The sequence below is a fragment of the Emys orbicularis genome, chromosome 8 (genome assembly GCF_028017835.1).
Source record: "Emys orbicularis isolate rEmyOrb1 chromosome 8, rEmyOrb1.hap1, whole genome shotgun sequence".
NCBI lineage: Eukaryota > Metazoa > Chordata > Testudines > Emydidae > Emys > Emys orbicularis.
Window position 1 is genome coordinate 3,365,631 of NC_088690.1, and position 25,889 is coordinate 3,391,519.

The 25,889-nt window shown below is 42.4% G+C and overlaps 1 protein-coding gene across 3 annotated transcripts in view; it reads right to left on the reverse strand.

Annotated features, from left to right (window-relative positions):
* Positions 1–25,889, reverse strand: part of EIF2B3 (eukaryotic translation initiation factor 2B subunit gamma) — a 149,826-nt gene that overhangs the window by 120,806 nt on the left and 3,131 nt on the right. For 2 of the 3 annotated variants that reach the window (XM_065409141.1, XM_065409142.1), the window contains one exon: positions 20,538–20,677. In XM_065409141.1, the coding sequence (XP_065265213.1) occupies positions 20,538–20,677 (140 nt within the window). Of the gene's footprint in view, positions 1–13,264; positions 13,342–20,537; positions 20,678–25,889 lie in introns of those variants that run through there. The other variant, XM_065409143.1, reaches the window with a different exon arrangement.

The window sequence follows — 25,889 nt, forward strand, 5'->3', positions numbered from 1 at the left end:
AATTCAAAGAGAAAACCTGAGTGTGCACTTTTTAGTTTGGAAGGGATTGCAAGATAGCCCTTTACCAGATATTAGGAGATGTGAAAGTCATAACTAGGAATAACTTTGAGGTTTGATATACTGAAGGGCCTGCAGGGTCTTTCCCCAAAAGCCTTTGGAGATTTTCAGGGGTTTACCCGTAACTTTGGGGAATTCATCATGCTACAGACTGCGACACAGCTACCGCGTTAGCATGCTGCACATGGGAGATGTCTGGTACCTTGCAGGGCCATGCCTATCATTTTTAGTGTAGTATATCTGCACTAATAATTTATTATGATGAAGATTATGGCCACTTAGTTTGAAGGGAGAACATCCAGGTTGGAAGTCTGACGGGTCCAAAAATTGTGACCTACCTCTCTCTGTCTGAATAGAATGCTGCTTATCAAAATCCATATTTGATATGGAGGTTTTGCTTAGGAGAAATGCTACGATTATCTCCTCTGAAAAACAAACCAAAGAATCCAATGCCAGCTGCCCGCCACTCAAGAGCAACTCTAGATCAGCAAACCAATATGTACAAATACTGGGAGAAAAATCTGGCGAAGAAGATTTCAGCCTGCAGCTTTATGACTGCAAAGAGTGAGACATGCAATGAATGTCTTTCAGAGTACGTAACATTCAGTCTTTTTAAGCCGTAAAACTTCCAGGTATTTGGTTTTCTGCAAGAGCATGAATTTAGTCGCAACACTTTCAAAGAAGGGCAAAGATTTGTCAAGGGCGTTTAAAAACAGACCAACTTTTCTTCTACCTGATTTTGTAGAGGGAAAGGATCGCTGTTTAAATCTAAATGCATTCACTCCGACGGTGAATAAAGAGACAGACCAGACATATCGTAAGGAACAACTATCTTGACTTGTAAAACAAATCTCATAATTATTTAACATTTTACTAAGTGCTTTAATCTGTCATTGTAGTAAACTGCCAACAAGCCTTTCGTAATTGTGAACAGGCCCCTGGGTTTTTCCCCCCTCTCACTTTAGGATGAGCTTTTGCAAAGACTGAATGCAAGACCCCTGAGGAGCACAGGGGAACAGAACCACCAAATGTCTGGTTGCCATCTGTTCTACCCATTTACTCTCCCAATATGTAAATAAACGTCAGCGAGCACAGGGACCAGTGAAACACACAGCTGCTCTGTAAAGCCCACATTTCTGCCTCTCCTCCTGATGAGCAGAGCGCTGGCCTCAGAAGCATGCTGAGAATACACCGTGAAAGGCTCTTTGGGGACTCAACAGCCTCCCCTTTGAAACACCACTCCCTCCCCCCAGAAATAAAGCCCTCACTGTCTAATGGATGCACTTTTTTCCAGCGTTGAACCCATGAAAGAATAAACTAATGGCTGAATGAAAAAATAAACTCTACTAGTACCCTAGTAGAAGTGCGTGTTTTTCTTTACTTTCTTAAGGCTGGTGCAGTAGAAAGAAAACAAATGGTTCAGTTTGTATTTGTTCCAATATGTACTCCATAGACATGCTCCAAGTACAGTGCACCGTCCTGACAAAGCATCAATAGAAAGGAGACATACTGTATGCACACATGTGCATTCACATCCCCTTAGCACTCGATTTAATGAATTATGCAAACACTGAACAAACATCAAAATCTTTACGAAATTAAATGCAACACTGATTACATCAACCCCAAACTTATACAAATATGATAAGCAACAACATGAACTGGTTAAAAAAAAAAACCAGCATATGCCATACTTAATAAGCACACACCCTGCAAGCTCAGTCACTACAAGGGAAAGAGGGGGGGGGGGGGAAAGCAACTTATTATTCATTATTCAGACTGGGTGGATAAAAGATGAGGTGAGGATAACCCAGACAGGGATGATGGTCCAGTGTTTAGAGTGGTAGCCAGGGACTCAGGAGACCCCAGCTCCACCAAAAATCTCCTGTGTATGAGAATGACTTACCTCTTTGGGTAAGTCATTCAGGGCTTGTCTACACGGTCCCTTCATCTGTGCCAGTGGGGGGGGCAGGGGGGCGGTAAATTCAGTGCACACATGCTGGCGTGCATTAAACTGGCTTGTGTGGATGCTGCTGTTGTATATTAAAAGTTCCCTGGTGTACATTAATATAGTCCTGTTTCAAAACAGGACTACATTAACACACACTAAGGAACTTTCTAGTGCGTGCCAGCAGGGTCCACGTGGACTAGTTAGTGAGTGAGATGCTGATGCACATTAGAATTTACACCCCTGCAGGGGCACATTAAAGTACCATGTAGACAAATGCTTTGTTTCTCAAATATTTCGTTCCCCATCTGTAATATGGGGATAACAGTATTTCCCCACAATGCATTATAACTGATGTATCCAGGTACTACAGGGGCCGTGTAAGTATCCTTCTTCTGTGTGGCTTAATGACAGCAATGTTAAATGTCCAAGTCTAGGTTGGCGATCCAATTGATTGCTTCAGGTGATGTGGAGCGGATGGCAGAGATTCCATCAGGATATGATCGTTTGGGACACTGTTGACGAGGTGTTCCATAGTTAAGTCCCTTTCCACAGCCGCAAATAGGATTGTGTCTCAGCCGCAATTTATGGAGGAGGTAGGTGGACCTGCCATGTGACGTGTAGATGCAGTTCAAAGTGGACCATATTTTTCATGGGGGAGAAAAGCCACTGGTTTCTTCAGTTGCGTCCTTGATCAGCAATTTGTTCAGGATGTGAATCCTTCCACTTCGCTTGCCATTGATCTTTGGGGAAAACCCAGAGTTGTCAAGCTCTTACGCTGCAAGCCAAAAAGGTTTTCTGAATTTGAGTCAGACTCTTGGTATATTATATTATGTAGGTCATCATGTATTGAAAATCCTTGTTCCCTTGAATACAATGGAACTCCCAAAGGATTCTCATGGTAAGTAAATCCCATGCAGTCAGAACAATGTCATCAGCATAGATAAATTTCCATGATGATGTTCAGGGAAGGTCGCTGGTGTAAGTATTTAACAAGATTGGTGCTAGGACTGATCCCTGTGGTAGGCCATTGTTGAGCATGTATGGCCTGCTGACCTGGTCACCAAGGAAAATGCAAAACAATTTTCCAAACTCTTGGGAAGAATTTTATTATTGCATTGCATGGGATCATTTTGATGGCTTTCAAGAGAAGGGCGTTCGTTCCTCCTTACAGTGTCATAGATGGCAGATAAGTATAAGAAAGCTACCCCAGTCTTAAGTTTTCACTGGAATCCCACCTTGATGCATGTTTTTAAAAGGCGAATACTTGGTCGGTGCAGCAGCAGCCGAGTTGGAAACCCAATTATTCATTCAGCAACATTGCTTCTACAAGCGGCATAATCCTTGCCAGTAATATTACGTATGTTTTTCAGATGTATTTATCCATCACACCATACCACACCAGGCATCAACAGGAGGACAGAATGCAATCCAAAACATCAAGCAAGTCATGGAAGTTTAGATACCATGGTGACAGGAACCAAAAAAAAAAAAAAAAAAAAAAAAGCACTTTAAGAAGACATATTGGCAAGAACTTCACACTAAACCCTGCCCACCCTGGGATGCCTACACAATGAAGAAAATAAGTCCCCAAAAGATCATCTTAAGATTTCAACACAAGATTGACTTAAAAATAGAAAACACATTTTGAACTGGAATTAATTCACAATATAGATCAAAGGAGGCATACAACAACTATATAGTAGGATATCCCAGCCTAAATCAAAACCCTTGGATTTGCTCACACCCCGTACACAATGGACACCATTAAAAACTCAGGTTTCAGAGTAGCAGCCGTGTTAGTCTGTATCCGCAAAAAGAACAGGAGTACTTGTGGCACCTTAGAGACTAACAAATTTATTAGAGCATAAGCTTTCGTGGGCTACAGCCCACTTCTTCGGATGCATCAAGTGCCACAAGTACTCCTGTTCTTTTTTATTAAAAACTCAATGTCCCACTCAGCAGTGATTGAAGTATCTCTCCTGCTCTAATAATAGGAAGATATCAAGGTAACCACGGACAACTGGCAGTGAATGTTGAGTTTTTAATAGCATCCATTATAGTTTTTCTATCAAGTAAAGTTACAGAAAAAGGGCTGGACCTTTGTAGACTAAAAACAACAGCCACCTAAATACCAGTCCAAAAAATCAGAAAACATATGCTACAAGGAAAATCTCTAATTCAGATAAGATCAGCATTGAGAGAAAAAAGAAATTTCAGTAGCATTATTAACATACAATTTAAATTAACACATAACCACTAGGGGGAATAAACAGTTTCTAAGGGAACTAAAGAAAGACGTGTTAAATGCAAAAAAAAAAATTATGGTAATGCAATATTACAGTTGAGATGTTACAGGAACAAAAGGCAGGAAGTTGAAAGGTTTGGTTTCTACAGCAAGCACAACTCAATTTATTTGCACAAATGAAATATTTTGCATTACTTTATATGGCATTCATACCTTAATATAGTATGGGGCCACGTTACAGTTACTGTCGGAATCAGAACTCTCATGTTCCTAACTTTTGGGAAGGCAAAGTCTCAACCATATGTTGCATTATCATCAGATTATAGATCAAGTGTCCCTGTAATTCTAAAAATGGAGGAAAGAGAACAGTTCTGCTGTGGGCAGTGGCTTGGACTGAGCACCTGCCTCCATAGGAACCGCATTACACACCACAGCTCACGCTAAGAATCTAATTGCATCCAAGGAGGTAGTAGAACCTGCTGCCCCCTCAGTCTCTAAAGAGCCCCTCCAATTACCACATCCATGACCTTTTTAGGGTATTTGAGGCTCTTTGGCTGCTGCTGTAAGTGCAACAGGGAATCTGTATGTCACCTTCTGCTTTGATTTTTCAGAATCTATAGGATTTTGTTACCTTTGGTGGGGAATTCCCACTGCTACTCAATGGCAGCATTTAGCACCAAGCCAAGATTTCCTATCTAGTAGTAAAATAAAAATAAAATAAAAAATGTTCACTTGCTGTGCACTTCGCCTCAAGCGCTAGAGTTTACTGGTAGTCTAGAGCGTTAGCCACTCTTGTGAGTATGGTCTCAAGCAGTTCAGGAGGATAAATTCTGTCTTACAAGCTAGGCTCTCTCTCATGGGGTCCCAGAGCTTGGGCTCTAGCCTGAACCTGACCAGCAGCACTGCATTTTACAGCCCCATAGCCCGAGCCCTGAGAACCCAAGTCAGCTGATCCGGGTCAGCCTTGGGTGTTTCATTGCTCAGTAGATGTACCCTGAATCAGAAAACTGTTCTTCCTCAGCAGGCAGGGGATGAAGACTTAAGAAGAGTCTGATCCCCTTTAAAAAAAAAAAAAAAAAAAAGCTATAGATTCTTCTGGAAAAAGAGGAAGAAATAGGGAAAGTATCAGGAGCCAGGGCAGGCCCCTGACCTCCCAGGTGAAGCTATCTCGAGGCAATGTAAACACTTTCACCTACATAACCTGTCAGTTTCACTGACTGTCCTCTGCCAGTGAGCTGAAGGAAAGCCACCAAGGGCTTGGGAGGAGACAACTCCTGTCCTTTAGTACAGATCATCCCGCCCACCAACTCAGGAGGGATCTCACAAGGCAAACACTATTCTACCTTATCTCAACATCTCAAGAACAGCCATGCAAAATTCCCATTTTTAAAAGTTCACATAGGCTGAGAATAGGAATGAGCTGTTTCAGCCCAGAGTTTATTACCAAAATTGACATCTGGGATGGAAAAGGTAACTTAAAAAAACACCTAAGTACCTGAAAACAGGAGCTTAAGGATGAGCATATTGAGTTCATGCATGTATTAGGAATACTCTCAAAACAGAACTTCAGTGTAGGGACATTATTAAACTGTGGGAAACAGCCACAAGAATTGAAGTCTGGAAAACATGCCTTACGATACATTTGTTTCTCTGTTCTTGACAAATGCAACCTTGCCCCACTTATATATATTCAGAATGGTGCTGCAAAGATCATTTTCCTATGACCAAGTCAATCCTTTCTTTGCATCCCTTCGCTGGCTAATCCTTCTCTATGCATCAAACATAAGTGACTCGTCTTCATTTTCAAGGCCCTTCACAGCCTATCCCCACCCTCCCGAGCATCTTTCACTACTTAGATGTTGATTCCTGCCTCCGATTGCCCACTTGTTCCATTTGTGCTTTCTCCTATGCTGCCCCCATGCTTCGGAGGAGCTGCCCGAAAATATCCAGAATGCTACCTCATTATCTTCCTTCAAAACCTCCTTTCTGTGATGCCTACAAAAAACTTGACAGTGGTTACGCCACCAGTGGGCTGAGACCATAGCCTGTCATCCTGGCCAATCATGTCTCACTGGGTCCTTGTACGAATATAAGAACGGCTGTACTGGGTCAGACCAAAGGTCCATCCAGCCCAGTATCCTGTCTGCCAACAGTGGCCAATGCCAGGTGCCCCAGAGGGAGTGAACCTAACAGGTAATGATCAAGTGATCTCTCTCCTGCCATCCATCTCCACCCTCTGACAAACGGAGGCTAGGGACACCATTCCTTACCCATCTTGGTTAATAGCCATTAATGGACTTAACCTCCATGAATTTATCTAGTTCTCTTTTAAACCCTGTTATAGTCCTAGCCTTCACAACCTCCTCAGGCAAGGAGTTCCACAGATTGACTGTGCACTGTGTGAAGAACTTCCTTTTATTTGTTTTAAACCTGCTGCCTATTAATTTCATTTGCTGGCCCCTAGTTCTTATATTATGGGAACAAGTAAGTAACTTTTCCTTATTCACATTCTCCACACCACTCAACTTTATATACCTCTATCATATCCGCCCTTAGTCTCCTCTTTTCCAAGATGAAAAGTCCTAGCCTCTTTAATCTCTCCTCATATGGGACCCGTTCCAAACCCCTAATCATTTTAGTTGACCTTTTCTAATGCCAGTATATATTTTTTGAGATGAGGAGACCACATCTGTACGCAGTATTCAAGATGTGGGCGTACCATGGATTTATATAAGGGCAATAAGATATTTTCCATCTTATTCTCTATCCCTTTTTTAATGAGTCCTAACATCCTGTTTGCTTTTTTGACTGCCTCTGCACACTGCGTGGATGTCTTCAGAGAACTATCCACGATGACTCCAAGCTCTCTCTTCTGATTAGTTGTAGCTAAATTAGCCCCCATCATATTGTATGTATAGTTGGGGTTATTTTTTCCAATGTACATTGGAATCTCCCCCGTCCATATCCCTCTATCGTCTCCTGTCTTATCCTCAGAGTGCAAGCTGTTTGGGGGCCAGGGAGCATCTTTTTGTTCTGTTTGTACAAGCATCTAGCCCAATGGGTCCTGGCCCTGACCCCTTGACTAGAGCTCCTAGGCACTACAATAATACAGATTAATAACAATAAAGGAGATCAACCTATTTAGCTAATTGAGGAAAAGGTTAAGAGGGGATTTGATCTCAGTCTGTAACTGCTTACACAGGGAGAAGACATCTGATAGCAGGAGGGGTCTGTAATGTAGCAGACACAGGCATTAATGATCTGGAGGATGGCATGGATTGCACCCTCAGTAAGTTTGCAGATGACACTGAACTTGCAGGAGTGGTAGATATGCTGGAGGGTAGGGACAGGATACAGAGGGACCTAGACAAATTAGAGGATTGGGCCAAAAGAAATCTGATGAGGTTCAACAAGGACAAGTGCAGAGTCCTGCACTTAGGACGGAAGAATCCCATGCACTGCTACAGACTAGGGACCGAGTGGCTAGGCAGCAGTTCTGCAGAAAAGGATCTAGGGGTTACAGTGGACGAGAAGCTGGATATGAGTCAACAGTGTTCCCTTGTTGCCAAGAAGGCTAACGGCATTTTGGGCTGTACAAGTAGGAGCATTGCCAGCAGATCGAGGGATGTGATCATTCCCCTCTATTTGGCATTGGTGAGGCCTCATCTGGAGTACTGTGTCCAGTTTTGGGCCCCACACTACAAGAAGGATGTAGAAAAATTGGAAAGAGTCCAGCGGAGGGCAACAAAAATGATTAGGGGGCTGGAGCACATGACTTATGAGGAGAGGCTGAGGGAACTGGGATTGTTTAGTCTGCAGAAGAGAAGAATGAGGGAGGATTTTATAGCTGCTTTCAACTACCTGAAAGGGGGTTCCAAAGAGGATGGATCTAGACTGTTCTCAGTGGTACCAGATGATAGAACAAGGAGTAATGGTCTCAAGTTGCAGTGGGGGAGGTTTAGGTTGGATATTAAGAAAAACTTTTTCACGAGGAGGGTGGTGAAGCACTGGAATGGGTTACCTAGGGAAGTGGTAGAATCTCCTTCCTTAGAGGTTTTTAAGGTCAGACTTGATAAATCCCTGGCTGGGATGATTTAGTTGGGAATTGGTCCTGCTTTGAGCAGTAGGTTGGACTAGATGACCTCCTGAGGTCCCTTCCAACCCTGATATTCTATGATTCTAAGATAAGGTCAAGATCCAGTGGCTAGAAACTGAAGCCAGCAAAGTTCAAACTGGAAATAAGACAAACATTTACGAGTGAGGATAAACAACTAATGGAACAAGTTATCAAAGGATGTGGTAGATTCTCCATCACTTGGAGTCTTTAAGGCAAGATTAGATGTTTTTCTGAAAGATATTGTCTAGCACAATCACAAGGTATTATTGGGCTAAATGCAAGAATCACTAGGTGAAATTATCTAGCCTGTATCATGCAGGTCAAACCAGATGATCGTAATGGTCCCTTCTGACCCTCAAATCTATGAATATAAAACAACAGCAGCATGCAAGATGAAAAGACACATACATAACAGAGGCCTCTGAGGTCCTTTCTTCTATCATAATCAGTTTGATTCTAAAACAAAATATGCTGCTTTTCGGGGGCCCGGGGGAGAAGGAATATGTTTATCTCCCAGATCAAACCCTCAAAGAAGTCACTGTGCAAAGAACAATTTCAGCTTTGCTTTGACGAACAGAAACACCATGGCCTCGTCAGTTCCACATTATATTCTAGGCCGAATGAATCACTGAGACCTTGAAACGTGTATGGGGCTTTCAGGATATCCTCCTTTGAGCCCAGAACTGTCCATGGTGACATGACTGGCCTGTACAGGAATAGAGAGAGCTGCCACAGAGATAAATCAAAATTATGGGTGCTCAGCTCCCTATGTAATCCAACCCATTGTTCTGCTGTATCCACACCGTCCTCTGTTTGAATATTCCTAAACCAGTCTGTTCTCCAGGTCAGTGGTCCAGTTTTTCAGGGACTCATAGTCCGCAATGATCGTTGTGAAGGTCAAAAAATAAAAAATGAAAGAACTGAATAGGGACACCAAGCAGAGAAACCTGGACAATGACCACTGCTCCGAGGTAGCATCGCAGGAGTCCATGGACACTACCCAATGGAAGTTCAAGACTGCCAGTCTCACAGAACAAAGTTCTCTATTTTTCTTGATAATAGGAACAGCATGGACAACTCTCTCATCCCAGATATGGCCTCAAACCTGACCTGAAGGGCCCATATCTAGGGTGAGAGAGTAGTTAGGTCTCCAAGGCTCTTTCAACCCTTGGCCTCTCCACTGAGATGGCCAAGAAGGTTGCCAATTACTGTCAGTAGTGTCTGAGATATTGATATGTTTGTGTAAGAACACAAGAACAGCCATACTGGGTCAGACCAAAGGTCCATCTAGCCCAGTATCCTGTCTTCCGACCAGGGCTTTGGAGCGGAGCCCGGAGCTGGAGCCCGGAGCAGTGGAGCTGCAGGTTTTTGCCTGGAGTGGAGCCGGAGCACAGCTCCAAAGCCCTGCTTCCAACAGTGGCCAATACCAGGTGCCCCAGAGGGAATGAACAGAACAGGTAATCATCAAGTGATCCATCCCGTCGCCCATTCCCAGCTTCTGGCAAACAGAGGCTAGGGACACCATCCCTGCCCATCCTGACTAACAGCCACTGAACTAAATTGTGTAGATTCTTAACTAAGATTGTATAGATTTTTACACCTTCATAACAGCAGAGCATCTCCTAGGAACGAGGTCACCAAACTCATTTCATACAAGCCTCTGAATACGCATCAAATTCAACAACTTTTGATCTCAACAAATATGAATTTGAACTAGCAACCTAGAAGTGAAACGTTCTGTATTCCATTATCAACTCCCAAGCCATACAGTCCTTTAATCTCAATTCCCTTAAAACACTTGGTCTGGATACCTCTATGAAAGCTGGATATAAATATTTTTATAGAGGAGTTCCAAATGAGATTTATTCAGATTAATTTTTACTTAAGACTTTTTATTTTTAAAATATTCCCATTTCACTCATATTAATTCTTCCTAAAACACACATTGCAATAAAATATTTATGCAAAAGTTGTGATTTATTTTAAATGAGGAAAACATGAGATGATTGCAAAGGCTTTACTAATAAAGAGGAAGACTATTTTAACTTCTGTTGTTTATGCCATTGAATGAAAACTATAATGGTAGCGCACAAAGTCTGCACTGCTCTGGAATAAAATCATTTTTCAGGATCACTTTAGCAAAGTTATTTTAATTATGCAGGGTCCAATACTTTTGCAATTCAAATACCATCTTGTTTGTGGAACTCACATGGAAGTGTATTTGAGTGTCTAGATGGAAAAACATACATATTAACATGGGCAAAAAATATCGACAATTAAAATCAATAAAGGACGTCCAAGTGCAAACAAGCTTCAGAGAGGTACAGTGTGGACTGAGCACAGGACTGGATGCCTGGAACTTTAGGCCCTCAGAACAAGTGATGGCGCCATCTAGTGACTCCCTCTAGGACCTTGCAGATAGCTGGTAAACTCCCTGCCTCATTTCATCTTCCCCACATGAGATTGCGTGAGGACTCAGTGTTTGCGAGGCACTGTAAAAGCGCCAGGAGTCATCGTCATTATTCACAGCTCTGTGGGTTAAAATCAACTGCCTCATGCAAGCGTCTAACGTTTTGTTACTAATCCACAGTAAACAGGCAGCAAAATAAGTAGCCATATCATTTTAAAGCTATGCAACTTTGGGGTTGTTTTTTTAAGTTTGGAAAGACAATTTAACTCTGGAAATGTGCCAGACAGAACACGATTCGAGGCAGCCCTGTAAATAGCCACCAAACAGGTACAGCAAGGACAACAGCACTGCAGGCTTCCCCCACACAGCATCACCAGCCTACTTCCGAGGCCCGTGGAGCAGGGACGGGGGCAAGAGCTGTCTGTCAGTATCTGTACTTCACCACCAAGACTGTCAGCTGCGGTGACTGTGGTTTGGGGATGTCCGCTGTCCATTAGGAACTGGCCAATGACATACAACCCACAATTCATTTCACCTAAGCCATCCAACAGCCATCAGACGGTAGTAACTCTTAGTCACTTCTCCCTTGGCTGGATGTGACGCTGAGACAGAGGTGAAACACTGCACATCCATTGCCAACCCCTTGAGCCATCTAGTTCTGCTGTGCAGCATGTTAACGTCATGTGCAAAGCAGAACAGTCTCTTTGGAGTCATCAAAACAAAGAGGTGAGACAGGGCTTTTTTTATTTGCATTTTGTATTTGCTGTCAGCCATGCTGAAGAGACTGGTGAAATGCTTTTAACTGAGCTAAACGTTCTGTTTATCTATTTTAAAATTAAGTGCTGCTGAGAAAGAGATCCTGTTTGTCTCCTTATAGATGAATTTCACTCTTTTTTATTTCCACTGACAGTACAAAAATATCTCTCTGTATATTACGGGGATTCAAGTTTTTCTTTCCACGGTCACCAAATGTTGCTCAACTGTACAAGGAGAATTCAGATTCCCCCTTCCAGCCGTTACAGTGAGCTTACTTACATCATGTGTTTGGAAAGGAGATTTTTCAACAGAGGAAGTGAAGCGCTTAGCCATTCTGTCCAAGACTACACGGATCAGTGACCCTCAGCAGCATACAGACCACCACTGTGACATCACAATTTCCACAACATGGCTCAAAAAGATGCACATACCAGGAGAATCTGGAGTTTCAATCTTTGTTTATTTGTTCGGGGAGGGAATTTTTTCTCCTTAATGGCCGGCCTTTATTACAATTGTTGGAAATTTTACTTTAGAAACTGGGAAAACCAGGTGGACTACCTGAGATGGAACATTTCATATGCAAGCACTTACCGGTGATAGGAGCAGAAGGCATGCTGATTAGTTCACAGTATATTAGTCAGGGCTTCCATTAACACAACTAAGGGCTCATCAAGGAAGGAAAATGTGAAATCGTTTCATTGCTATTACTCTCCTGGAATGCCACATTTTAACAGCTGGCCAGAGTATAGTGGGTGACAAGGGAGAGGAAAGCTTAATACAAGATAAAAAAAATATGGACTTAGTGAAGACAAATGTTTAACACAGGTATACCCACCCTCCCTCCGCCCAAAACCCAGATTTCATTACCTAACCAGGTTTCTCAACCTGCCACCTAGAGGGCTCCAGCCTGAGAGAGTGGCACCAGACAGCAGCCGCGTGGGGCTGATGAAACCTGGCATCAAAACAGGGTGGCCAAAAATTAAAGAAGCCTAAGTTTAAAAAGAACTCATTTTTAAATTACACTCTCAGAAAGAAAGGACGATCACAGAAAGTTTTAACGCAGTTTTGATAAATGGTATAAGCAGCTCAAAGGATTAACCCAGAGGACGTGAGTGCCTGCCAGAACACTACAGTCAAACACAGCATCGTGATTTTGGTGTTGGTGAATTACCCAACGGAGAGGCTAAAATTTTACCTTTGCTGTAGCCCTTGCTTTGGAAGAACCACAATTTAGAAGCTTCTTCCTACCCAGTTATGATAAAAAAAAATCTTTCAAAACTTATTTTTTCTAAGTGTAGTACATTAAAAGTACCTCTAAGAGCTCAACACGACATTATCCTTTATAGCTTTTAATTAGTGTTGTTAAACTGTTTTGTTGCAAAAAAATGAGAGGCAATTCAGAGAAGCCCAACACAAAAAGGGCTGTGGAGAGATTGACTTGTAAGAAAATTAAACAGGAGGTAAATATGTATAGCTTAGCTAAATGGCAACTATGTGAGAAAATAACCATCTACCAGCAGCTGTACAAGGGAACATAACTAGGAGTGATGGGACGAAATCAAGGGAAAGAAAATTTAAGCTGAATATTAGAAAAAAACCCATCCTGACCAAAAGAACTAATAGACTGTGGAACAGTCCCTACAGGAAAGTGGTGGAAACGCCTGTTGGCAGACTCTGAAACTACACCAAACAAAGCACTGGGAAATGTATTGGATGGAGTTAACTTACCTAGCCCCTATGGATGGATTAGATGACCTAACAGCAGGGCTTGAAAAACCATTCACCCACACCAGCTGAGTGGGAAGCCTGCCCTGTTGAAAAGGGATATATATCAACTACTTCAAAATCTAAGCTTTCTGAGCATGTTAATAGAGATCACAAGAAATTAAAAGCCAGTCTAGTTCTTATGCTTGTGAAGGTAACCATGTAAACATGAACCACCTATAAACCAATGCAGTACCATCCTCCTGAGTCTGCAGCACACACCACCAGCATCTTTCCTGCTGCTAAGACCTTTGCCAAGTAGCAGGCATGAAACTGACAGGACTCATCAGTTTCACTGCTGATATTCAGATTCATGTCAATTTCATACTCCAGACGCTGCCGGCTTGGTAAAACGCCTTGGGCAGCAACACAGGTAAGCACTGGAAACAGATACTGGGGAGGAGTAAAAAAACAAAACAAAAACAAACAGAAGCTGGGGAAGGTCTAATGGTCACCTCCTCCTGGGTGACCCCAGCAGCAGACAACAAGCACCAGAGGTAGAGAAGAAACAGAAGGCACCTTCCCCTTTCTAGCAGCTACAAGAGTGCAAAGTTCCAAATTTATAAGACCAAGTTCAGCATCTTCTTAATTCCAGGTATCTGGTGTCAGGACAGCCAGGCACTTTTCCTCGACCTCACACACTAAGCTCTTTTCTCATCTCTCCCTACTCATCTTATGTATTTACCTCTGAATTAGGAGATGTCTTAAATGTTTCAAGATCCGCCTAATAGGTCTTCTCCATCCCTAACTCTATAACCATGCTATTTTCCCCCACGCTAACTTTGTAGAGAGAATCTTCTTGTTGCTGTTCTTTAAAACTTTAAATGATTCTACTACCACCAGTAACTGAGATTACATAATTTAGGTGCAATAAACAAATAAAGTTACTGGGCCGTGATCTTACAAATGTTGACACATAAGCACCGTTACTGCTATGAATAATTCCAGAGAAATCAAAGTTGTAAATTCCAACAAAGATTCCAGCGATTCAGATTCTGATAAAGATGCCAATCACTGTGTACAAGTCCCTCCTACTTAGCCACACATGACTATCGGTTCTGAAAGGAATATTGCTACTTAGGAGGCAGCTATTGTTTTGAAATACTAATAGATTTGCCTGCCTGACCAATATTAGGGACTTACATTAATGATTCCAAAGCTGAAAATATGATCCTGTGAGTCGCTGAGGACCTCCTGCAAGGTGCTGAGTACTTTCCGCTCCCATGGCCACTTAACAACCAGAGTCAGGCTCTACAGTCTTACTGTAAGACAATTACGATTATAAACCTGGTTTTGATCCAACTCTAACTCAAATTAGAAATTCTCAAACCTGAAATATTGCATGCTTCATTTTACTCCAGAGAATTTGGGGAAAGTTAAGGGTTAATCAGACCAGCAGGTTTATAGTTAAGAGTCTGAAAAAAATAGTATTCCTTTTATTTTTGAAAATGGTTCATTTTTTGTCTGCTCACAACTCAAGTAGATTGGCCTAGTCCATGCTTGCTTAAAAATTATTTTCACATTTATCCCCAATGAAAACCAGGACTTTGGATGACTTAACTTTTTAGAGTGCCTATTCTTTGGAAGTTTAGTTATTTTTCCACTAACAAAGTCTACAGGCATCCTGGCAAAGCAAATGCCACCTGCTTCATATATCCAGAGAGCAGGGAAGATAGACACACACAGATATTCCAGAGCCCAGTGGTTATAGCACTGACCTGGTAGGTGAAGATAAAGGGTCAAGCCCCTCTGGTCCCATCACTGTTTAATTACTCACGCAAAGAGGAACAGCTTCGAGAGGAGAGATTGAGGCAGCCCCACATCAGACTCTCCCATAGCTCAGTGGTTAGCACACCCTAACCCTCTTCTCCCCCACTCAGGAAGAAGAAAGTGAATCTTCGCATCCCGCATCCCAAACAAGTGCTCTCTGCACTGGTCTAAAGGTATACGGTGGGCCCCAACACCTCTTCCCAATTTTGTGCAGTGCGGCAGATGTCTAACTCATTCCTGCAAGAACCTACTTGGGCATGATCACTAGCAGAGGTAGGGGCCTCCCTGCCGCCTGGACTTAGGCCCCCGGACTAGTGGATCACATTCTGAGGCACTTTCCTCCCCCGCCATGTACTGTACAGGTAGCCGAGGCGCCTACCTCAGGCTTTGTGGATCACAAAGCTGTTCCCGTGATTTTCTAGGTGCCTAAAAGTTAGTCCTCCTGACACTGAGCATTGCAATGCCCAAGTCCCTTCGTGGATCCGGGCCTTAAGGTCTAATTTAAGGCAAGATGTGACAAGTGGATGCAACGATCAGAAGGAGGGTGGGTAACAGTGACAGGAAAACATGGTTACATACACTGTGCACCATATACATCAAGTGACCCCCTTCTGGCTACCTGCCTACGGTATGGAAAACTCTAGTAGGCAGATTTAGCAGAAGTTGATAGAAGCGGGTCTTAGTTATTAAACCTACTGAATTTTCACTCCTAGTCTTTATAGACACTCAAATTTCTGAAAACAGACAGGAATATATAGCAAGAGCTAATCAGAAGAATGGAATATTAACATACTGTACAAGATAAATAGCATGTTTGTGGCTGCTTCTGACTTCACTGCAAGTATAACTGGAGGCCAAATACACAACTGCTTTATTTCTCTCCTGCAGAATCCAGCAAAGCCACTTGTTTGTGACTAAACAGCTAAACTACCTTATTCAGTGCAGGATGTCGTTCCCTTACTTTACGCAGCTTTTTCAGTGCTGCCAACAAACCAATGTGCAGGAGATCCACAGGAGTTTCATTTTTTTGTATGTATCCATCTAAGTTTTGTACACTGCGGGGTCTGAAGTTTTCTACTCCACTGGTGACGCAACTATCAAAACACCACAGAAAGTACTGGAGTCTTCCATAAATAACGGCAGAGAACTACACTGCTGCAACATTATGTTTGCACATTTAAGAGAAAAAAGAAAAAAGAAATGCAAAATTTAAAACTTGCACAATATTAACTCAGTCAAGAGGGTTTATGTTTTATAACATATACTGTTTAATACACTATAAAAATACCATCAACTTGAAATCTAGTCAATTTTCTAAAACCTGAGTTAAAATTAGTTACTGATATGATAACTGCCCGAGTCCTCTTTCAAACTTTTTAGTTTTATAATCACACCTTTTTATTTTACAAAAAAATTTCTCTCTGCACTGTTGCTTTGTGAAAGATGCATACATATCAAGGAAACTGACTGATTATATACAGACAGCAATGAAATTGACCAAACACTAAGACAAAATTGGATATTTTTTCAGTATACTTGGGATATTTGACATCTTAAAACCCCAATCATGCAAACTGCTCCATGCAGGCACCACCCCTAGACCTACACGCAACCCTGCAGAATTCAGCCACAGGGTACACTGCATGGCAGCCATGAAGGATTGGGTTGTTAGATGTTACTTGTAACAATCAGTACAAAGTTTTCAGACAGAAATAAAATCTTTAAGTGTCCCTTTACAAGGAAGGCTTAAGAAATACAAGAATAGGAGCATTACATATGTGCAACCTAGCCAGGTTAACTTTTGTATTTCATAACCTGGCGATTTGAAATGTGTGATCTTAATGTTACATTAACATCAATGTTTTGCATTTAATTAATATCAGCATTAACAATCCCAATTAGAGTTTGAAGTTCAAATTATTTGTAGCAGATTCTATTGCATGGGCTCAGAAATGATTCTTCAATTACTTATAAAATTTAGACAGTAAGTCATACTCCCACTAAACCAAGTATTCCTTTTGCTCCACTTTTAAGTGCTCATTAAACCCCTGTGTCTTGAGGGCTTGCAGCTCTATTTGGTATAGCATTTCAGTAGTTTCCAACAAAAAAGCAACTTCAGCAATAACCTCTGACCTTGTGTATTGTAGTTCTCCACCTTGAACAAGCTGGCATCTCACACATGGAAGAGAGGAAGGATGAGCTTGTGGTGAAGGCATTGGTCTAGGATTTTAGAGATTGGGGTTCAATTATCCACTCTGCCACAGACTGCCTATGTGATGTTGGGCACTTAAGTTCATTTTTCTGTGCCTCGGTTCTCCACCTGCAAAGCGGCAATACCACTCCCCTACTTCACAGGAGTGTTGTGAGGATAAACCTGTTACTGGTTGTCAGGTGTTCAAATACCGGTGTTAAACACCACAGAAGGTCTTGAAAATAAATTAATTCTGAAGGAGCTAATTTAGGCAAATAAAGGGCAGATCCAGATGTCTTTACCTAGGAACTCAAAGCCTAGAATTCATGGGATTAAGTTATCAGCATTGTCCATTAACTCCCAAATACAGATGTTTAAGGATAAGAGCCTTACTAAGGAAGGGCTGCAGCAGGAAGAATTTTCTATATTGACAAGACGCATATCACGGGGGCTGGTGATTGAATCATTAGGTTCACTCCCTCTGGGGCACCTGGCATTGGCCACTGTCGGTAGACAGATACTGGGCTAGATGGACCTTTGGTCTGACCCAGTACGGCCTTTCTTATGTTCTTATGTTCTTATGTTCATTGTGAAACATGAGATGTTGGCTGAGTGGTACAGCTTACTGGATAGACCAGTGTTCCAATCCAGAATAAACACCTAAATTCGGAGTCACATCTCAAAGCAGACATGCCTGACAGATAAAGGCAGAGGGTGCAAAGCAGGTGAAATGGAGACTGAGGAGATTTTGCACAAGTTTGCTTTGCCCTCATTCATTTAAATAAATGGGGGACAGAGCCCGAAATGAGTGGAACCAGCTGCTTGCTGCTCTCAGCTGTGAGAGTTTGTCTTGTGTTTGAATAATCAAGGCTAGTACTGTAACAACGGATAGAGGAAGGATGGTCCAGTGGTTAGGGCTAGGGAGACAGGTTCAATTCCTCTGTGACCTTGGGCAGGTCACTTAGTGTCTCTATGCACTTCAGTTCCCCATCTGTGAAACGGGGATGATCATACTTCACAGGGCTGTTGTGAGAACAAATGCATTCAAGATCGTGAGGCACTCAAATACCACAGTGATAGAGGCACGGTAAGTATGAGAAAGGAGAAAGTTTTTTTCCTACAGCACTTACAGGCTCTGCAGACCTGAGCTCTTCTGATATCAGTGTACAAAGTTTTTGAAGTCAAATCGTGGGAGACTCATCAACCTTTGCAAAACCAAAATATTTACTTTAACCATGGCTGCAATAGCTGAGCTTCCACTCTATTGCAGTGTGCTGAGACCGCGGGTCACAACAGCGCGACAACCCTGCATAGGAGAACATACAGAACAGCTAGGTCATGGGTATTTCATGATTTCCAGTGGTCCAATACCTATTCACAACTTACGGAGGTTTGCGCTCATGTGCTGAACTGGCCTGAGGGTTATTTCTCACTGTATTGTATAATCTTGGCTTTGCTCTCCCTCACCTGCACTAAATACAGGCAAATTGTCTAGAGTGTTACCTCATTTTTACTGTGTAAAATAGACTTGTTCTTCTGTTGGGGGGTAATTAACTCAATTTGTGACAACTAAAAATTTCAACAACCAGTCCAGACTTCTCACCAATTTTTGGCAGTGGCTGTGATAAGGCTGCCAGCAAACTGGGGCCACAAGCATCAATTGTTTCAGCAAGGAAACTTCAGATTCTCCAACCAGGTTCCTCTCCTGTTATACCTGAGCTCTACTAGACAGACTCGGCAAATTTTCAGCTTCCCCGACTGCAGTTCTCTCACCTATACCAGACAAGAGATGACGTATCCCGTAAGAGGTATACCAATTGTATGCATTAACCAGTGGAATGGTTCCAAAATACACACCATGCAGCAATCTGCTCAAGAATTCAGTGCCAAATTATTTGCAATGAGAGGGCACTACTTCCATCTTTGCTGGGCAAACAAAGATGGGGAGCAGCGGGAACTGGCTGCCAATACATTCACATACCGCAAACCTTTACTACAGCAAAGCCTCACACTGCTTCCAACTCTCACCCTCAATTCCTCTCCGGACCTTCTTTAGTCTCTTTGCAAAATATACTTCCACTGAAGCAGTATGTCCTTTTCTACTCCTCTCCTTACCCTTTACCCTCTTCACTGCTGCCTCCCTAAATCTCCAAAAGAGAGTTGCGAGGATGGCCAAAAAGAGGGATGCCTAACTGATTCGGGATAGACCCAGCCAGCCAATACAACGGATAGAGCAGTGGTCCTGCTTCATTACTGTGTTCACACACGTGGGTCAGAATACCACCCAAACAGCTCCAAACTGTGACTTGCACTTCAGTGTTCTTTGTACCACAGCTCTGCCCATTGGAGTTATTTTGTTCTGTATACTCATCCTATGAACCACCTTTCCCGAATTACTCCCATCGTGTGTATCCAGAGTGTAGGTTTGCCCTGTAGGGTATGTCTACACAGCAAAGAAAAACCCCTGGCTGGCCCATGACAGGTTGGGGGGGGGGGGGGGGGGGTTCATCTGTGTGTAGATTTCCAGGCTCGGGCTAAAGCCCAGCTCTCAGACCTCAGGGTCTACACAGCAATGAAACAGCCCCACAGCCCGAGCCGGCTGGCATGGGCCAGCCGCAAGTTTTTCTTTGCTGTGTAAATATACCCTAAGAGTCTCATCTTATCTTTGTGGGTGTCTGCACACAGAAAGGAAAAGTCTCTGCTTATACTTGGGTTTCTTTTTTCCAATACCTTATTTGAAGAAGAAAAAAAAAAAAAGATACTTGAAATCTTAACTGGTCCATTGGCATTCTACTGGAACCAAAAAGAGCATTTAATGCCATGAGTTGGCAAGGGAATTAAAAAAACGGAGGGGGGGGGGAGAAGAGGAGAAACAACCAAACACGTTAAAACATTAAGCATCTGACTTCAATCCACAAAACCAAATTCAATATTAAGGCAGAAATTCTGTCCCTAACCTACACAGTGTGCCTAGGTATTGGAGAGAGCTCCAAATAGATTCTACAGACTGAAATAAGTAGACATAACAGACAATTTCGAACCTATCTCAGAACTTCCTTACTATTGTGGTTTCAAATTAATCCATTTGCATGCCTATTTGTATTATAGGCCCCAACCAAAATCATGGCCCAGTTGTTCTGGGCGTTGTATGGCACACAGTGGAGATAGTCATATCATTACACAGTAGAATTCCTAAAGAACTGCTAAGATTTTAAATCACACGTGAAAGAAAAATCTTAAAGGAGACATCCTTTAGCCAAGGTAAAAGAGTTGTACCTTAATTTTCTGATGAATATGCCTTAGTGAGTCTGCAGTACCCATGTCTGCATCATCAGGGATACACACTATATCTAATTTCATCTTTGTGTCTAGGTTTAGCAACTTCTGGACTTCTTTGGTTGTAACCACAATGACCTCTGTAGAAGGAAAGAAGAGAAGGGTGAGGGGAAAACAACAAGGCAACAAATATTAACGTATTCATCTATCCAATGCACAGGATACACACACACACACACACACACACACACACACTTTCTCCAACTTCCACTGTGCTTTATGAATGGATTTAGTCCTTTAACAGAGTTCTTCAAATCCAAAAAAACTAGTTCCAGATTAATAAATTTCACAGAACTAGAGGATTAAGTTTTTGACTGACATGAAAGTAACCTCTTGTACATTTTTTTTCATCATGAGAGACATGACATGGAATTGAGAGGGGAGCAGGGTACATTTCCTGGTACTGTTAGCAAACAATTTACTGTATATACTCGTTCATTAGCCCGTTCATTTATAAGCCGATCCCCCAAGATGGCTAGGTAAAAATAGCAAAAACTGTATGACTCTTTCATAAACCGACCCTATATGTAAGCAGAAGCAAACAATAATTGCGCCGCTGCTCGTGAATTCTGTATTATTATAACAACAACAGGTTTTTCATTAGATTACATTAAAATAATTCTAGCAAAACTTTTGAGTGTTTCTTGTGATGCCAGCTTTTAAAATATAGCAGGAGTTGGAAAACTTTGGCTCCCGGCCCGTCAGGGTAAGCCGCTGGTGGGTGGGGACATTTTGTTTACTTGGAGCGTTTACTTGAAGGGCTCCGTGCCTGCAGACGCTCCAAGTAAACAAAACGTGCCGACCCGCCAGCAGCTTACCCTGACGGGCCGGGAGCCAAAGTTTTCCAACCCCTGCTATATTTTAAAAGCTGGCATCACAAGAAACACTCAAAAGTTTTGCTAGAATTATTTGAATGTAATCTAACGAAAAACCTGTTATAATAATACAGAATTCACGAACAGCGGCGCAATTATTATTTGTTTCTGCATATTCAACAACTTTAAGTTTGAACGCTGCATCATAAGAAGACCTTTTTCTTTTGATTTCACCGTTGTTCATTTTAAATACTAGTATGAAAGTAGATTATTATTATTATTATTGTAGTTATAGATTTTGTAGGACTTTATATAGGAATGTCACCTACTTTATCACTCAAATTATTATTGTTCTTTGTTTATTTCAAAGCAGCCCTGTAGATTGGCATGTTTGTAGGGATAACAGGCTATTTCAATTTTATTAGAGATTCCATCGATTCTGCACGTTATATTTTCATGTTGGCTCGAGACTTATGAGGTCCATTTCAAGCCAATCTAGTCCACTAAACAAAGCCTTTGCAACTTTAAAAGGCTGCAGTATTGCCATCAATAAATGGGTCGGCAAACTTTGGCTCCCGGCCTGTCAGGGTAAGCTGCTGGCAGGACGTTTTGTTTACTTGGAGCATCTGCAGGCATGGAGCCCCTCAGCTCCCTGTGGCCACGGTTTGCCGTTCCCAGCCAATGGGAGCTGCAGGAAGTCGCGCCACTTCCCGCAGCTCCCATTGGCTGGGAACGGCGAACCGCGGCCACAGGGAGCTGAGGGGCTCCATGCCTGCAGACGCTCCAGGTAAACAAAACGACAATGTATAAGATATTCAATTCAATGATTCCATAGAGTTTAAAATCATCAAATTTTTGTGTAGACCCGTTTATAAGCCGACCCCCGCTCTTTGATGCGTCACTTTTTTACCAAAAATATTCGGCTTATGAATGAGTATATACGGTATTTAAACTACATGTCTGATAATGTCTCTGACACCTTGAATAATCCCTGTCTTGGTGCACCTAAGGATCGGTAATTTTAGCAATGAGGGATACAGAGTTAACTTTCTTCCCCTACCTCTCAAGTTGCACAGCTCACTCTAGAGAAACACCAAACGTGCTATTAGAGACAATAGTTAAATCAACTCTCCTAGCACCTGCCTGAGAGGGAAATGGAATAGTTTGACCTAGTACAACACAGTTGGGTTCAATCTAGATAGGAAAGACAGAAAGGACAGGGGGGGATGGAGTGGTATGTAGGAGCATTAACAACACCATGGAGAGACAGAGGGAAAATGAAGACTACGATGGTAAAGTACTTCAGGTAAGGGAACAAACATAAACAAAACATCAACCCGCAAGAGGCATTTACTACTAACACCCAAGAATGAAGGACAGAGTGAAAATCAAAACTTCTTGAAATTAGTCTTGAAGTAGATAAAACATAAAATACTGTACGCCTGGGGACTTTCCCAAGACTTACGGTAGGTAACAAACACAACCAGACATGCACCAGAAATGTCCCCAAGTTACGAAAGAATGATCCAGTATGAAAAGAATCTAACCAAGGAAGCCATCCTGGATTGACTAATTAATGAGACGGAGGAAATAAATGAACACATGAGAACAATAGGGCAGTTTGGTACCTCTGACGAAGAGCTACTTTTCAAAGTTGATTTATTTTGTTTACTAGAATTATAAAACCAGTGTGTGAAGGGAGCATGGGATTGCAATTGATTTTATGTAAAGCAGTTGCTACAGTGTCCTACAAAAAAACCTCTCAAAATCAAACGAAACTGCCTTGGATTCAAAACTGGCTAACGGACCTAAAGAAAGGAAAATGATAAATGGCAATGTCTTGAGTTGGGGGAAAAACAGACAGTGGAGCAGGGGTTCTTAGTACATCCAGTCTTATTTGACATTTTTATTAATTGTCTGATTGGGGGAAGACATCAAGTTACTGAAATTCATATACTGAGACCTGTGAACACTGGCAAGAATAGAACAGTGATATAAAGAGACCTAAACAGGCTGGAAATGTTAAAAAAAAAAATCAATACAGAATTAAAGTATGAGAATATAATTAAGGTTAAGATTTTGTCATGGTTATTTTTAGTAAAAGTCACAGACAGGTCATGGGCAATAAACAAAATTTCACAGAAGCTAAGACCTGTCTGTGACTTTTGCTGCTGCGGCTCCGTGGTTTCCCCCAGAGGGAGCTGTGGGGTTCTCCCTCTGCCTGTGTCAGCTCGGAGCTGCAGCGGGGGCCCCCCTCCACCCACGGCAGCTGGAGCTGCAGGGTGACCATATTTCCCAAAGAGAAAATGGGACACCCCCAACCGCTCGCCCAAGGTGTCCCTCCCCCCCCCCGACGTAAGGCTGTCGTCCGTCGCTGGAACCTTGCAGGGGGCCCCCTGTCACTGGAACCCTGCCAGGGCCCTGCTGGGCGGCAGCACTTGGGGCTGAAGCACAGAATGTCCCGAAGGTCTCTAGAAGTCACGGATTCCATGACTTCCATGACCTCTGTGACACAAACGTAGACTTAAGTATAATTAATGCCAGACAACATGGTTTTATAGAAAAAAGGTCTAATCAAACAAACCTGATTTCATTTTTTGATTAAAATAGAAGTTCAGTTGATAAAGGTAATTTTGTAGATGCAACATACATAAACTTCTGTAAGGCGTTTGACTTAGTACTAGATGACATTCTGATTTAAAACTAGCATTGTACAATATCAATAAAACACACGTTAAATGGATTAAGGACTGGCTAGCTGACAGATCTGAAGAAGTAGTCATCAATTGGGAAATCATGATTGAAGGGGATGCTTCTAGTGGAGTTCCGCATGTGACGGGTTGGATCACAGAAACCCCCTTGGGAGCTGCCACCCGATGTGCAAAGACTACCCCTGCTCCTGTTTTCCCTGCCAGCTCAGGACTCCAGCACCCTGTCTTGCTGAACCAGACACTCCCATCTGGCTCCAGACACAAACCCAGGGTCTGAATCACTTGTCCCAAAGCTGCAAGTTTACCTGAAAACAGCTCATAGAAGTATGCTTGTCTTTAGCACTCAGATGCCCAACTCCCAATGGGGTCTAAACCCAGATAAATCCGTTTTACCCTGCATAAAGCTTATGCAGAGTAAACTCATAAATTGTTCGCCCTCTATAACACTGATAGAGAGATATGCACAGTTGTTTGCTCCCCCAGGTATTAATACATACTCTGAGTAAATTACTAAATAAAAAGTGATTTTATTAAATACAGACAGTAGGATTTAAGTGGTTCCAAGTAGTAACAGACAGAACAAAGTAAGTCACCAAGCAAAATAAAATAAAATGCGCAAATCTATGCCTAATCAAACTGAATACAGATAATCTCACCCTCAGAGATGCTTCAGTAAGCTTTTTCTCAGACTGGACACCTTCCAGGCCTGGGCACAATTCTTTCCCCTGGTACAGCTCTTGTTCCAGCTCAGGTGGTAGCTAGGGGATTCTTCATGATGGCTCCTCTCTCTCTCTCTGTTCTCTTCCACCCCTTTATATATCTTTTGCATAAGGCGGGAACCTTTTGTCCCTCTGGGTTTCCACCCCCCCTCACTGGAAAAGCACCAGGTTAAAGATGGATTCCAGTTCAGGTGACATGATCACATGTCACTGCAAGACTTCATTACTCACTTGCCAGCACACACATATACAGGAAGACTCACAGGTAAACACAGTCATCTGCAGACAATGGTCCTTGTTAATGGGAGTCATCAAGATTCCAAACCATCATTAATGGCCCACACTTTACATAATTACAATAGGCCCTCAGAGTTATGTTTTATATTTCTAGTTTTAGATACAAGAGTGGTACATTTATACAAATCGGATGATCACACTCAGTAGATTATAAGCTTTGTAATGATACCTTACAAGAGACCTTTTGCATGAAGCATATCCCAGTACGTTATATTCACTTTTTACCATATTTTTCTAAAACTATCCCAGTTACATTATATTCACTTATTATCATGTTTTTATAAAACCATATAGACTGCACAACGTCACACCGCAATCATCAGTCCTAACACTATTTAACATTTTTATCGATGATCTGAAAGTAAATAAAAAAATCACTGCTGATAAAATTTGTTGCTAAGGCCTTGGCTACACTCGCGGATTCACAGCGCTGCCGCTGTGAAGCGCGAGTGTAGTCGCGCCGCCAGCGCTGCGAGAGCTCTCTCGCAGCGCTGCAAGTACTCCACCTCTCCGAGGGGAATAGCTTGCAGCGCTGCGAGGGAGCGTGCAGCGCTGCAATCGCTGATTACACTGGCGCTTTATAGCGCTGCACTCGCTGCGCTCAGGGGGGGTGTTTTTTCACACCCCTGAGCGCAGCAAGTGCAGCGCTGTGAATTGCCAGTGTAGCCAAGGCCTAACACAAAGATTGGCAGAGTGGTAAATAATGAGGCGGATAAGGCAGTCACACAAAGCAATCTGGATTGCTCAGTA